The sequence below is a fragment of the Nomascus leucogenys genome, chromosome 10 (assembly GCF_006542625.1).
Source record: "Nomascus leucogenys isolate Asia chromosome 10, Asia_NLE_v1, whole genome shotgun sequence".
Taxonomy (NCBI): Eukaryota; Metazoa; Chordata; class Mammalia; order Primates; family Hylobatidae; genus Nomascus; species Nomascus leucogenys.
Window position 1 is genome coordinate 8,985,453 of NC_044390.1, and position 15,498 is coordinate 9,000,950.

The 15,498-nt window shown below is 43.0% G+C and overlaps 1 protein-coding gene across 1 annotated transcript in view; it reads right to left on the bottom strand.

The window, feature by feature from the left end:
- The window catches only part of CFAP54 (cilia and flagella associated protein 54), a 382,051-nt gene extending 373,485 nt beyond the window's left edge, over positions 1-8,566 (bottom strand). The window contains exon 1 of the mRNA XM_030819793.1: positions 8,250-8,566. Within this exon, the coding sequence (XP_030675653.1) occupies positions 8,250-8,566 (317 nt within the window). The remainder of the gene's footprint in view (positions 1-8,249) is intronic.
- Positions 8,567-15,498: the final 6,932 nt, after the last annotated feature.

Below are 15,498 nucleotides of genomic sequence, written 5' to 3' on the forward strand. Positions count from 1 at the left end.
CAGAAAGCAGGAAGATGAACACACTATCTTTGTTTTAAACTCTTCTTATATAGGGGTCTTATCTATGTAAAAAGCCAGGCTAAGTTAGGTCTACATGCAGGTAGGCCAACAGTGTGACAAAATTTATTACTCTGTTGATTTAAAGGAAACTATCCTCAACGTTTTCATGTGCAGTACATCAAGGCATAGCTATAATTATCTTGAAGGCATATATTGTTACGGGTATTGGGACATCTGGACTTTCTGCTGTTGTAGGTGTTTGTCTCTGCAGGTATCTTTAGGCTGTTTCTTCAACTGTAAAAAATTTATGACCATGGGTCACGCCTGGCAAGGAATGTGCCTTGCTAATTTTAAAATGGAGTTGATTTTAAAATGCCATTACTCTGGCTCTCCTATGCTCCTGTTTCCCTAACAAGTTGACTATATTTATGTGAGTCTATTTCTGAGCTGTGTATATTGTTCCACAGGTTTGTCTATTCTTTCACCAATGTCACACGATCTTGAATACTATAGCTTTATAGTAAGTCTTGAAATTGAGTCGTGTCAGTCCTCCAACTTTCTTCTTCTCCTTCAATGTTGTGCTGGCTATTTTGGGTCTTTTGCCTATATATGTACCTTTTTTCACTTCATTTTCACAACTCCAAGAAAGGTAATATCAATATCCCAAAGATAGTTGATTAAGCTGAGGCTCAGTGCATCTATGCTCTTAACGACTACATGAATGAGCTTTCCAGTCCTCTGGAAAGTAAACTCCCTGAGGTCAAGGACCTCAACAATATTATTCATTGCCCAGCCCCCAACAGTAGTGAATAACTAGTACATGTAGGTACTCAATAAACATCTGCTGAAAGATGAATGAATGAATGAATGAATGAATGAAGGATCGGGAAGAAAATATTATTTGTTCTTGTTTCCTTTTTTCTTTTTTTTTTTTTTTTTTTTTTGAGACGGAGTCTCACTCTGTCACCCAGGCTGGAGAGCAGTGGCATGATCTCGGCTCACTGCAAGCTCCGCCTCCCGGGTTCACGCCATTCTCTGCCTCAGCCTCTCCGAGTAGCTGGGACTACAGGCGCCCGCCACCACGCCCGGCTAATTTTTTGTATTTTTAGTAGAGATGGGGTTTCACCGTGGTCTCGATCTCCTGACCTCGTGATCCGCCCGCCTCGGCCTCCCAAACTGCTGGGATTACAAGCGTGAGCCACCGCGCATGGCCCTTATTTTTTCTTATAAAGTGCTCAGGGCTCAAATAGCCAGTCAATCCACTTAGAGCTATAGTTCCCTCCACCAAGTAAAATAAAAACAAAACAAACAGCATTTTCAAAATGGTTTCTAACCAGAGTTTCAAACAGTAGCAGATCATTGCCTATTTTATTCATTCATTTAGTTAACATTTATTTCTTTCCTCTCCCCCAGAAATTATATATGTCTCTAGGAAAAATCCAAATATCCCTTAACAGGTGTCCAATCCTATCTCATAAATTTCTAGATAAGACTGAATATTTGTGACCCCTCCCCCACTGCCCCCCAATTCATATGTTGAAATCCTAATCTCCAGTGTGGTTGTATTTGGAAACAGGGCCTCTAAGGAAGCAATTAAGGTTAAATGAAATCATAAGGTTAGTACCCTGGCCTGATGGAATTAGTGTCCCTAGAAGAAGAGACTCCAGAGAGCGTGCTCTTTTCTGATATGGTCATAAATTGTTTGTCTCCATGCTTGAGGACAAAGCAAGCCTTCTACAAACCAGGAGAGGAGTCCTCATGAGAAACCAACCCTGCTGGACCTTGATCTGGGACTTCCAGCCTTCAGACTGTGAAAAACAAATAAATTTCTGTTGTTTAAGTCACCTGGTCTATAGTATTTTGTTATGGCAGCCTGAGCTGGCTAATACAGGACCTAAACTTAAGAACTGAAGATGGCTCTAATACTTATGATGTATGTGTTGGAGTAATAATGGAACATCTAAACAGAAACTTGTCAATTAATTCATTTGGGTAATTAAACAATATTGATTGAGTCACTGATTGAGTGAAGGAGACAATGCATTCCTCCTTCATGAACTGATTAATAATATATTTAGGTAGAAAAATATATGCATATACCAAGTAATAAATAACAATGCCAAATAAATATAGCAAATATAAACCACAGACATTTAAAAGAGGAGAGGTGTTTTGTTTGCTTTATTACCTCTTTCACTTTCATTTGCTGCTTCATGAAATGCCACGGTATTTGAATAAACATAATGAATCCAAGAAATTCACCAAGTCCTACTAGAGTCTTAAATTATGTAGATGAAATAGTTAATACTTCTAAATCTTACAGATGAGATAATGATGACTAGGTTTGTTACTCATAAAAGAAAAATACCAGCTTTGTTAAATCAATCAAGATTATATAATAACAAAGAAAAAATGTCTTTTTTTGTTGAACCCTAAGTTCAGGTTAAGGCTGCTCATTGGGAATAGCTTACATAATGATTAAACCAAAAATATATAATATATACTATAGAATGTACATCATTTGAGAAGAAAATGTTAATGTACTTGGGATTGCTGACTGCTGCTAGATATGTAAAATGTTCTAAAACAGAAAATCAGCCAGGCACGATGGCTCATGCCTGTAATCCCAGCACTTTGGGAGGCCAAGGTGGGCAGATCGCTTGAGGTCAGGAGTTCAAGACCAGCCTGGGAAACATCCCAAAACCCCGTGTCTACTAAAAAAAAACAAAAATTAGCCGGGCATGGTGACACGCACCTATAGTCCAGCTACCAACGAGGCTGAGGCACGTGAATTGTCTGATTGAGTGAACCCGGGAGGCGGACGTAGCAGTGAGCCAAGATCCGGCTACTGCACTCCAGCCTGGGCGACAGAGCAAGACACTGTCTGAAGAAAGAGAGAGAGAGAGAAAGAAAGAGGGAGGGAAAAGAAAAGAAAAGAGATGAAAAGAAAAGAAAATCATAACTGTATAAGCAGAATACCTCAATCTTATGTGCTTATAGCAAAAGCACATTTTTAAAAATGTATCATGCTCTTATTTAAAGACATTTCTGGTATGAAAATAATTTATATTTTAAATACTATGAATTGTATGCTTATGGAAGTTTCCACAGTTACAAGGAAAAGCAAATTTTGATATAAAAAATAACCATCTGTCGTCCAGGCGCAGTGGCTCACGCCTGTAATCCCAACGCTTTGGGAGGCCAAAGCGGGCGGATCACGAGGTCAAGAGATCCAGACCATCCTGGCCAACACGGTGAAACCCCGTCTCTACTAAAAATACAAAAATTAGCTGGGCGTGGTAGCTTGCGCCTGTAGTCCCAGCTACTCGGGAGGCTAAGGCAGGAGAATCACTTGAATCCAGGAGGCGGAAGTTGCAGAGAGCCAAGATTGCGTCATTGCACTCCAGCCTGGCAACAAAGTGAGACCTGTCTCAAAAAATAATAATAATAATAACCATCTGTCAAATATTATAAAAGCAACTCCTACCTCCTGTACTCCTGACTGGTCTCTACACTGCTGTTCTTGTTCCCTTTGGATATGATCATCAGAATAATATCTTAAAACAAAAATTAGGCTGTGCATGGTGGCTCACACCTGTAATCCCAGCACTTTGGGAGGCTGAGGTGGGTGGATCACTTGAGATCAGGAGTTTGAGACCAGCCTGGCCAACATGGTGAAACCCTGTCTCTACTAAAGACACAAAAATTAGCCGGGCGTGGTGGCATGCGGCTGACCAGCTATTCAGGAGGCTGAGGCAGGAGAATCACTTGAACCCCAGCGGCGGAGGTTGCAGTGAGCTGAGACTGCACCACTGTATTCCAGCCTTGTTGACAGAGTGAGACTGTCTCAAAAAAAAACAAAATTACATAAGGGTAATCCCTTGCCAAAACTACCCAATGGAATAAATGCAAACTCTTCAAAATGGCCTCTAAAACCTTCCAAAGTCCTATTATTCCTCTAAATCTCACCTCATACTGTTGAACCTCTTTCATTGTGCTTCTGCTAAATGGGATTCTGTCCATTCCTCCCAAGTAGGAATGGATCTGTTCTGCCAAGGATCTTCCTGCATTCTTGTCCCCTATTCATCCTCTCCGTTTGGCTAGTCGAATCCCTGGTGTCCTTCTCATCTCAGCTTAATGGCACCTCCCTTACCACTCATTCGAAAGCAAGCCCCCACTACATTCTCTTTAAGCCTCTGCTTTAAGTGTCATCTACTCTGACCACCTTATTGAAAATTGCAACTTCCTATCTTCCACTCAGAACCTCTTCTCTTTTTCTTTTTTTTTTTTTTTGATTTCTAATGGGAATAGATTATCTTCTTTTTCTCTCTGGCATTTATCATTTCTTTGTTTTTTTTTTTGTTTGTTTGTTTGAGACGGAGTCTCACTCTGTCGCCTGGGCTGGAGTGCAGTGGCGCAATCTTGGCTCAAAGCAACCTCTGCTTCCCAGGTTCAAGTGATTCTTCTGCCTTGGCCTCCCAAGTAGCTGGGATTACAGGTGCCCACCATCACGCCCGGCTAATTTTTTGTATTTTTAGTAGAGACAGGGTTTCACTATGTTGGCCAGGCTGGTCTCGAATATCTGACCTCGTGATCCACCTGCCTCAGCCTCTCAAAGTGCTAGGATTACAGGCGTGGGCCACGGCGCCCAGCCACACTTATCATTCCTAAATTACCAGAAAATGTACATAATTGATGTTTATTGTCTAGTTCCCTCTCTAGACTATACACTCTGAGAAGGCAGAGATTTTTGTCTGGTTCACTGCTGTAGCCACAGTGCCTAGTAGGAAGCCTGACACATATAAGTGCTCAGCAGTTACTTTCATAGCATTTGTTGTTTGTGTATTGACTAATGACTCATTGAACAGCTATCTCCCTCTCTAGACTATAAGCTCCATGAATACTGACTCCCATATCTATTTTGTTCATCACTGTGTAACCAGCGTCTAGTACATTGCCTCACACATAGCAGGCACTCAGTAAAAATTATTGTATAAATAAAGGCCAAAGTTATGTGAGAGGTTGGACTGTTAAGGCACATGTCAATCCAACGCTTGTGATTCTTATAGTCTTGTTAAAGTTGGCGCAGATACTGTACTTACAGACTGGCCAATGTCTACTTTCCTATATGTAATATTCACAATTACTGAGAATATAAGGATAATAGCTTTTTTTTTTTTTGAGACAGAGTCTCATTCTGTCACCCAGGGTGGAATGCAGTGGCATGATCTCGGCACACTGGCAACCTCCACCTATTAGGTTCAAGCAATTCTCATGCCTCAGCCTCCTGAGTAGCTGGGATTACAGGCGCACACCACTTCGCCAGGCTAATTTTTGTATTTTTTAGTAGAGACAGAGTTTCGCCATGTTGGCCAGGCTGATCTTGAACTCCTGACCGCAGGTGATCTGCCCACCTCGGCCTCCCAGAGTGCTGGGATTACAGGCGTAAGCCACTGCACCAGGCCAAGGATAATAACTCTTGAATCCTTTCAATACTAAGTATTTACTGAATGTTTACTATGTCCCAACCCCCAGGCTAAGTGCCAGAAATACAGCAATGAAAAAGAGACACATTATCCAAAGTCACCAGTGAGTTTACATCCTAATGAGACAGACAATACACAAGAAAATAAATCGATTTAAAAATATAAACCTATGAGTGAATCTGCATTCAATAGGAAAGGCCACTCTAAGAAGGTGACAACTGAGCTGAGGCCTGAAAAAAGGAACCAGATTTCTGAAAAGCTTGGGGAAGAACATTTAGACAACAAAGATAGCAAATATAAAGGCTCTGGGGTGAGAAACAATAGGACCTGTTTCTCTGGAAAGTCCTGAGAGAGAAGTGAGTGATGAGCTGAGCTGAGAAAGGCAGGCAGGGTCAACACCTCAGCCCCTGGAGAGTATCAGAATTCTTAAGTTTATTCCAAAAGCAATGGGAAGCAATAGAAAGACTTTAGATAAGATTTATAAAGATCATCCTGACTGCTAGGTGAAGGGCAGATTTGAGACAGAGTGGCTGCAGGGAAAATGTGAAATGGTGGTGGTTTGGACTGGAATGCTGGTAGTGGAGATGGGGAGATGAAGTTCAAAGATGGAAACCATTTAAATATGAATGTATAAGCCGGGCACGGTGGCTCATGCCTGTAACCCCAGCAATCTGGGAGGCCAAGGTGGGTGGATCACCTGAGGTCAGGAGTTTGAGACCAGCCTGGCCAACATGGCGAAACCCCGTCTCTACTAAAAGTACAAAAATTAGCCGGGCGTGGTAGCAGACGCCTGTAGTCCCAGCTACTCAGGAGGCTGAGTAACAAGAATCGCTTAAACCTGGGAGGCAGAGGTTGCAGTAAGCTGAGATCACAGCACTGCACTCCAGCCTGGGGTACAGAGTGAGACTCCCTATCAATAAATCAATAAATAAAGCATATAGAGTAGGTATATAATGGGCTTTCCTTGGTCAATTCTTGGTTCTCATCTTACTTGGCCAGTCAGCAGAATTTGCCACAGTTGATCATTCCTTTCTTCCTGAAATACTTTCTCTACCTGCTTCTAGTACACTAGGCACTTAACGGTTTTCCACTGGCCACTCCTCCTTAGTCTCTGTTGGTTTCTTCTTATTGCCTCTCCCTGTCCATGCTGGAGCATCCCAGGGATCAATCCTTGGACTCTTCCCTTCTTCATTTACACACCCACTCCCTTAGCTATTCATCAGGTGTCATGATTTAAATATCATATGAATCCCAAATGTATATCTCATCTGACTTCCAGATTCAAATGTCCAACTACCCACATAGTAGCTCCACCTGGATGCTGAATCACATCTCAATTTTTATAAAATTAAACTCTTGATCTCCCTCCCTCTTGCTCGTCCCACAATACAATTCCACCCCAGGTCTTTCCCATCTGCCATTCTCCCTGTGTGACCTACTCTTTGCACAAAAATCCTCATCAATTGCTCCCATATATCTTTCTCATCTTTCTCAAAAGCAACTTTTTCTGACCTTCCCTAACCATGCTTCCCACCACCCCATTTAAAATTGCAACACTCAGGCCTGGTGCAGTGGCTCATGCCTGTAATCCAATACTTTGGGAGGTCAAGGTGGGAGGATCCCTTGAGCCCCCGAGTTCAAGGTTTCAGTGAGCCAGGATTGAGCCACTGTAAAACAGCCTGTGCAAGAGTGAGACCCTGTCTCAAAAAAAAAGATAAAATTGCAACATTGATCTCATATCCTCCATCACCATTCCCTGTTCTATTTTTCTCCCTAGCAGTCATCTCCTTGTAAAATTATTTACTTACATATTTGTTTAGTGGTTGTTTATACTCAAAAAAACATGCTCTATAAGGACATGGATTTTTACGTTTTGTTAACTTGATGTTTTCCTAGTTCCTTGAACAGTACTTGATATACAGTATGTGCTCAATAAATAGTTGTTAAATGCATAAATGAAAAATATTTTATTTTATTTATTTATTATTATTACTTTTTGAGAAGGAGTCTTGCTCTGTCGCCCAGGCTGGAGTGTAGTGGCGCGATCCCAGCTCACTGCAATCTCTGCCTCCCAGGTTCAAGCAATTCTCCTGCCTCAGCCTCCTGAGTAGCTGGGAGTACAGGCATGTGCCACCATGCCCAGCTAATTTTTGTATTTTGTATTCATGTATAAATTTTTGGCTCACTCAAGGGTTTCACAACTTTCCATGTTATGAGTATATAAATTTGTATATGGAGAAAAAGGAATAACTTCAAGGTAGCTTAGGTTCATGAAGCTAGCTCTTGATACAATGAAGTATGTCATCCTGTGAACATGTGCACTTTAATTCCTTCTTATATTGCTATTAGGATTACAGTGACTTTTTCTTAATTTTGCTATTCATTCTGCGCAACTGTTTGCCTTTTTGGGAGTTCTATCACCATGTTATTACTGCAAACTGCGAACTCTTTTTAAGGTTCTTTCCTGCTTATGTTACCATCTTTCTTTTCTGGTCAAATAACAAATGGTGAGTTATGAAACATTTCTGTGTAGATTTTTACTTTGACCTGAGCAGGAAGCCAAGATATAACATCACCCAGGAATTAAGGATTGTTAAGAGCGACGAGTCTCCACTCCTTAAACTTTGTCTCTCCTGGGCCCTTCAGCCAACCCCTGCGTCCGCAACGCTGAACCAGCTCTGGGGCCACCACCTGCATCCTCCAGCCCTCTCCAGGGGTCCCCCCTCTAGCCGGCGCCCTCCCCAGTGCCCCGCCAGCGCTTACCAACGCCGGCGGAATTCGTTCTTCTCTTCCTCCGTGGTGGCTAAAGCCTTCTTTTTCCTCATAAAGCCTAACAACTCCTGGATCTCCTTCTCACAAGAGGCCAGGAGCGGGTTTTTCGCGTCCAGCGGCCCATAAAACACGGCTAGGGGCAATGAGTCCTCGGGGCAGGTCCACTGAAGCAGCGAGCTCCGGGAGCTCCCCTTCGACTCTGGGGGCGACCTCGAAGTCGCGGTGGAGGTCGGCGGCAGATCTAGCAGCGACCCCGAGGCGGCAGAGTCGTCTGACGGAGAGCTCGAGGGGTCGCCCTGCGCCGCCATATTGACGCGCCCCGGCCCGCCTGGAGTATGTGTACACGCGGTTGCCTGGCGACGGTCTCGTGGCAACCGAGCATCCCGCGCGGTTTCCGAGAAACACAGCGGCCCCTGGAGGGCAGAGCGAGAAAGAACCAGGTCCAGAAAAGAATGATGCTCCTGAGGGTGTTGCCTGGTTGCGCGCTGGCACCACTGTACGAAATGCGAACAGAGAATGTTCTGAGCAGAGCGCTGGCGAATATTAGAGCCAAAAATTTCATGTCACAAATCCAGACTATACTCTTTATCCATGTTGGCCACTTAATAACGATAATGATGATGACCATGACCATTAACGTGTGTCAGGCATTAAGAATTTGAAACATGTACTTTTCATTTATCTCATTTAATCATCATAACTACTTTACAACTTATAATACTATTAGTATATCCATCTCACAGTTTAGGAAACCAAGGCTTAAGGAGGTTAAGTCATTTGACAAAGGTCAGCGTACAACCATAGTGTCAGGGACCAGGTCCTCACCTTGTGACTCCAAAGCCTGTGCTCAAAATGAATAGGCTGTATTGATCACTCCCCAAAACAAAGCTTATTAATCAAACTGAAATTACAGAAATATCTGACAAGCAGTTTAAGAATCAAATACAGTTGGCCCTCCAAATCTCGGGTTCTTCATCTGTGGATTCAAGCAACTGCAGATTGTAAATATTCAGAACAAAATTAGAAATAACAATACAACAACAAAAATAACACAAAAATACAACTATTTACATAGCATTTATACTGTATTAGGTATTACTAGTTATCTAGAGATGATTTAAAACATCCTGAAGGATGTGCACAAATTATATGCAAATACTACAGCATTTCATCTCAGAGGCTTGAGCATCCACAGATTTTGGTATCTGCAGGTGTCATGGAACTAGTCCCCCACAGATAGCCAGGGAGTACTGTATATGCAACTGATCCATTCTCTTTCCTCTATTTGTACCTTGAGGTCTGTAACTGTGGACATGATGTCTGTGCCTCTAATATTTATGATTATATCTATTTATGCACATTCCAGCCTTACTTTAATTATCTCCGTATTCTAAATTAATGTGCATTTTGCTCAACCTTAACCATAGGACATTAATACATACTAATGGCCTGAAGTGTTAACTCTCAAAATACTTTGCATTTTCAACAGGGCTTTTAGGAGACTTTACTTCTGATGGGGAAACTACAGACCTCCAGGGAAATACTTGGGGAGTTTATTCTTTCCCTGTTTATTATAGGCAAAAGTCAGAGTTGGATTTATTAAAGTATGAGTATTGAGAAAATGGAGAACCTTCTTTTCTTATAAATTATGCAACACAATAAATTATCTAAGAGAAGAACCAGAAATATTTGGTGGCTTAGAAAAATCAGTCTTTAACCCTGAAAATTGTTACCAGTTCTATCGCACTTAAATAAAGACAGTGACCCTAACACCCTGTGAACCCAATTTTCCATTTCAGACTAAGAAGCTTATTGGACCACAGCCTGGTATCTTTCAAGTCTGACCTAATTTCATGCAGGCTCTGTGGGCCTGTGCTAATTTGTGAGGCTGGCCTAATATGTCATGTCTACTGTACCCTAATATTCTTTGAAGGAAAATAATTTTGCTCATCGGCGCAGTTAATTATAGCCAGAGAAACTTCCTGGCAAGCAGTGAGATGCAATGACACCTCACTGTAGGAGTCCAATTCTCTAATCAGGATGTAGATATCATCCTTTGATCAACAAAGATTTTATCTTATTCTCTAAGTGAACAATAAAAATTGTAAGACTTTTAAGAATGTAGTCCTAGAGAAATAATTCATCACTGGGCATTTACAAAAATATTAATAGACATTTTTAAAAGTCAGCTTGGTAAATTCTCTTTTTTCTCATCTTTTTCTTGTTCTAACATGGCAGACTTGTCCATTGCACATCAAAAACTGGTGTAATTTGCCACTGAGTGCTATCTTTTATATTGATGAAAGTGAAACAGCAGGATAAAATTAATTAAAGTGGTCACAGAAGAGGAAAGAAAAAAACAAAAGACAAAGTGGTGTTTTTCCTTCTAATCTGGCTACTCTCACAAACAAACTTTCTCATAGGGCAGACACCTATATTTCAAAGTCACTGGTAAAAGAAAATGTGACTAAGCAAATTCAAATACCTGAATTATGAAACATTGCATCTTAGTCACTTTCCTCCTTGCACACACTAAAGCTAACAATGCTTAACTTGCAGTAGTTTTTGGAAGCTTGTCTGAATATTTAAATGGGTGTTATATTCTGAATCATCATTATGATAAGATGGAAGTTTACATTTTATTTAGTTTAGATTGAATTGGCTGGGTGTGGTGGCTCACGCCTGTAATCCCAGCACTTCAGGAGGCTCAGATGGACGAATCACTTGAGGTCAGGGGTTCAAGACCAGCCTAGCCAACATGTTGAAATCCCGTCTCTACTGAAAACACAAAAATTAGCTGGGCGTGGTGTCGGACACCTGTAATCCCAGCTACTCAGGAGGCCGAAGCAGGAGAATCGCCTGAACCCAGGAGGTGGAGGTTGCAGTGAGCCGAGATCATGCCACTTCACTCCAGCCTTAGCGACAGAGCTAGGCCCCATCTCAAAATAAATAAATAAATAAATATAAATTGAATTCGAGGCATTTTTAACATTTTAGAGGTGTTATCTTCCTTGTAATTAGATGCAGCCATTATAATGTCTTTTATCTTTCCTTGTCACTTTGCTTTATTCTTTTCACTGTAATGAAAGAAGGGAGCTGTGCAACTATTGTGTCTGACAAGCCTAAGTACTGTAAATAGCTTCCTTATAAATAATGTAAATGGCTATTTCTTATAATTAACATCTTCGCAGGCTGCAGGGATGCTTTTTGCCCATTCAAAAGTCTTTTTTATCTAAAGCTACTGACTGTTAAAGAATATGCAAGGTTAATGCTCTTTCAATTCTTAATTTAGTTGTTAATCATTTGGACTATCCCAAATAGATACAATATATATGGTCTACCTAATATGTAGACTTTTTTTAACTTCTTCATCCATTTATTCAGATAAATGCAACCATTTTGTTAGTGTCCATACAAGGCATAGATGAACCCATACATTCCTACAGGAAGCAGATAACACAAACTCAAATAATCATGATTAAAAGGCATGCTATGGATTAGCTGGACATGGTGGCATGTGCCTGTAATCCCTGCTACTTAGGAGGCTGAGGTAGGAGAATCACTTGACCCCACGAGGCAAGGTTGCAGTGAGCCGAGATCGCGCCACTGCACCCCAGGCTGGGTGACAAAGTGAGACTCCATCTCAAAAAAAAGAAGGGAAAAGAAAAAGAAGGAAAGAGAGAGAGGAAAGAAAGAAAGAGAGAAAGAAAGAAAGAAAGAAAGAAAGAAAGAAAGAAAGAAAGAAAGAAAGAAAGAAAAGAAAAGAAAAGAGAAAAGAAAAGAAGAAAAGGCATGCTGTGGAATGTGCTGTGAGAAAGGTTTAAGAAATATGGGACCGCCAGGTGTGGTCACTCATGCCTGTGATCTCAATACTTTGGGAGGCCGAGGTGGGTGGATTGCTTGAGGCCAGGAGTTTGAGACGAGCCTGGGCAAAATAGTGAGACCCTGTCTCTAATTTAAAAAAAATTTTTTTTTAATTAGCCTGGCATGGTCACACGCACCTGAAATCCCAGCTACTCAAGAGGCTGAGGCAGAAAGATCACTTGAGCCAGGAGTTTGAGGCTGCAGTGAGCTATAATCACACCACTGTATTCCAGTCTGAGCTACAGAGCAAGATATTTTCTCAAAAAAAGGAGAGGGGAGGGGAGAGGTAGGAGGGGAGGGGAGGTAGGGAGGGGAGGGGAGAGGTAGGGAGGGGAGGGGAGAGATAGGGAGGGGAGGGGAGGGGAGGGCGAGGGGGAAGGAAGACTGTGGGAGTTCTAAGATGAATCTCGGAACTGGAAAGAGAACAGAGAATTCTAGAGGAGATGATGTTTCAGCCCCAGACTGTAAATGCCTCTCACTCACAGAAAGACCCTTGCAACAAGCATTTACCTTCTTACCATGGTAACCTAGCACCCAAACCTGGCACCTGGCACAGAGTACAACTCAATACATCTTTGTTGGAATGAGCAAATGAAAAAAAAAAAAAAGATGAAGAGCATTTAGAAGGATATGCCTGGCTGAGAGAAAAGCCTGAGTAAGGTACAAAGCCATAAACACATACAGCAAGTCTAAATAAACAAGCTGTCTAGTGTGGTGAGCCACAGGCTGCCGTAGATCCGGAGGCAGAAGATGAGGCAGAAAGGGAAGTGCGATCAAATACAACGGGGAGTTGGAAGGTATGCTAAGTAATTCTGACTTGGTTTTGACTTGGTTCTGTATTCAGGAGAGAGGCTTTGTGGTTTTGTTTTGCTTTTGAGACAGATTTTCACTCTTATTGCCCAGGCTGGAGTGCAATGGCGCAATCTGACTCACTGCAACCTCTGCCTCCCGGGTTCAAGCGATTCTCCTGCCTCAGCCTCCCAAGTAGCTGGGATTACAGGCGCCTGCCACCACACCCAGCTAATTTTTGTATTTTTAGTAGAGATGGGGTTTCACCATGTTGGCCAGGCTGCTCTTGAACTCCTGACCTCAGGTGATTCACCAGCCTCAGCCTCCCAAAGTGCTGGGATTACAGCCGTGAGCCACCACACCCGGCCAAGAGAGGCTTTGTTAAAAAAAAAAAAAAAAAGAAAAAGAAAAAAACCCAGTACATTAAAGATGTTAAAAGCCCACGCAGGGGGTGTGGCTCACTTCTTGAGTGCCCCGCTGCTCAAACCTCTAGGGGAGTATACAGACAGGCAGGCTGTGGGGCTCTGACCCCACAACAGTGTCTAGGGGTGAATGTTTACAGCTGAAGTCCCAGTGGACATGTGCTACAGGGTGCTCTTTTAGTTTAGTCATCATTAGGCAGCTTGTGTTAGCTCAGTTAGACCCCTGCCTTATCGCAGGGACAGAGGGCTTTCTGTATCCCAGGGTTCTTGCCTTGGTATACGGGAAGAATCGGATCACACGTGGGCCTGGAGAATGAGTGCGAGGTTTTATTGAATGGAAGTAGCACTCAGCAGATGGGGGAGCCAGAAGGGAGATGGCTTTCCCCTGGAGCCGGGCTGCTTAGCGGCTTGGGCTCTCCTCCGACTGCCCCAGCCAAACTCTGCCTCGTTCTGCCAGTGGATGGCCTTCCGGCGTGACAGCGTCTATCGGTGTGCTCTTCCGCTGGCGTTCTCCCTTTGACGTCCTCTCGACGTCCAGCCGCTTGTGTCTTCTTCAACTGATGTGTTCCTCTCGATGTCCAGCCACTTCTAGGTCTGCCTGCTAAGGGTCTTGGGGGTTTTTACAGGCACGGGATAGAGGCGTGGCATGCCAGGGTTGTCTCGGGAAATGCAACATTTGGGCATGAAGGCAGGAGTGCCTGTCCTCACCTAGGTCCATGGGCACAGGCTAGGGATGCAGCCTTCACCAGGGACCATGCCCTTCCTTTCCCAGCACTTCCCTTCCACCCTTCCCTATCACCAGCACTTTGGGAGGCGGAGGCAGGCAGATCACTTGAGGCCAGAAATTCGAGACCAGGCTGACCAACATGGTGAAACCTCGTCTCTACTAAAAATACAAAAATTAGCTGGGCGTGGTGGCAGGTGCCTGTAAGCCCAGCTGCTCAGGAGGCTGAGGCAGGAGAATCACTTGAACCCAGGAGGTGGAGTTTGCAGTGAGCCAAGATGGCACCATTGCACTCCAGCCTGGGCAACAGAGCAAAACTCTGCCTCATAAATAAATAAATGCCCAAATTCTGAGGCCAAAGAGCATGGTTTGAATTCTCACTTCTTCCAAGTTACTTAACCTCATTGTGCCCCATTTTCTTAATCCATAAACCAGGTGCTGGGTTCTCAGGACATACGTAATGAATCCAGTATAACATCTCTACTTCCTTGAGCCTTCCGACCTTCTCTTCGATATGATATCAAGGAAGTTCTGTCATCTTCACTTCATTTGATGTAGAACATTATCAGATCAATGCTTCAAGAAGTCATCTCATTAAGTTATTAGGAATTCTGAATCATGGGTGAGTATTCCCATATTAATGAATTCTACCCTCGTCACTTTTGCATTCTGTCTCCCGGTCTAACATATTCAAGATTCACTCCTACACATGTTCTCTGCAGTTTCAGCTACTACTTATTAGCCAGATCCCACAATTCCTTTGCCATGTAAGCAATTTCTTCTTAGAGCAGGGCTTGTAATTTCCTGCTCAGGCTGTGCTGAAACCTGACTTTCTTTTCGAGCCAGAAGGCAATGAAGTGTATTGGGGGCACATCTTGATGAAAACAAGTCTCATCATGAAAGGCACCTGCTTCAGATTAGGTCATTATATGTTCCCCCAGGCGAGCAGAGATTGTTTTTCTCTGGCAAATGGTTAGGGGCTATTTTTGCAAGTATAGGGGGCTCAGAGAAATTTAGAGGTTCAAAGTTCTTGGGCTTGTCTACCTAAATGTTTCTGCTTCAGGTCTCTGAGCCTCCATCTTTTCTTGGACTTTCTGCTGTATAATCAGATCCTGAACCCGGTCTTTAGCAAAATCTACCCTGCAGCTGTCCTAAGCTGCAATAGAGGCACTGTCTCTCAGAGCACGCCTTCAGTTGTGAATTAACTGCCCTAAGACAATTGGGTCCCTGTTGCCTTCAGATAGGTGACAATTCAACTCTAAAATCCCATCCTGAGTGTCCATTTTTTTTTTTCTTTTTAGATGGAGTTTTGCTCGTGTTGCCCAGGCTGGAGTGCAATGGTGCTATCTTGGCTCACCGCAACCTCTGCCTACCAGGTTCAAGGGATTCTCCTGCCTCAGCCTCCCAAGTAGCTGGGATTACAGGCATGCACCACCACACC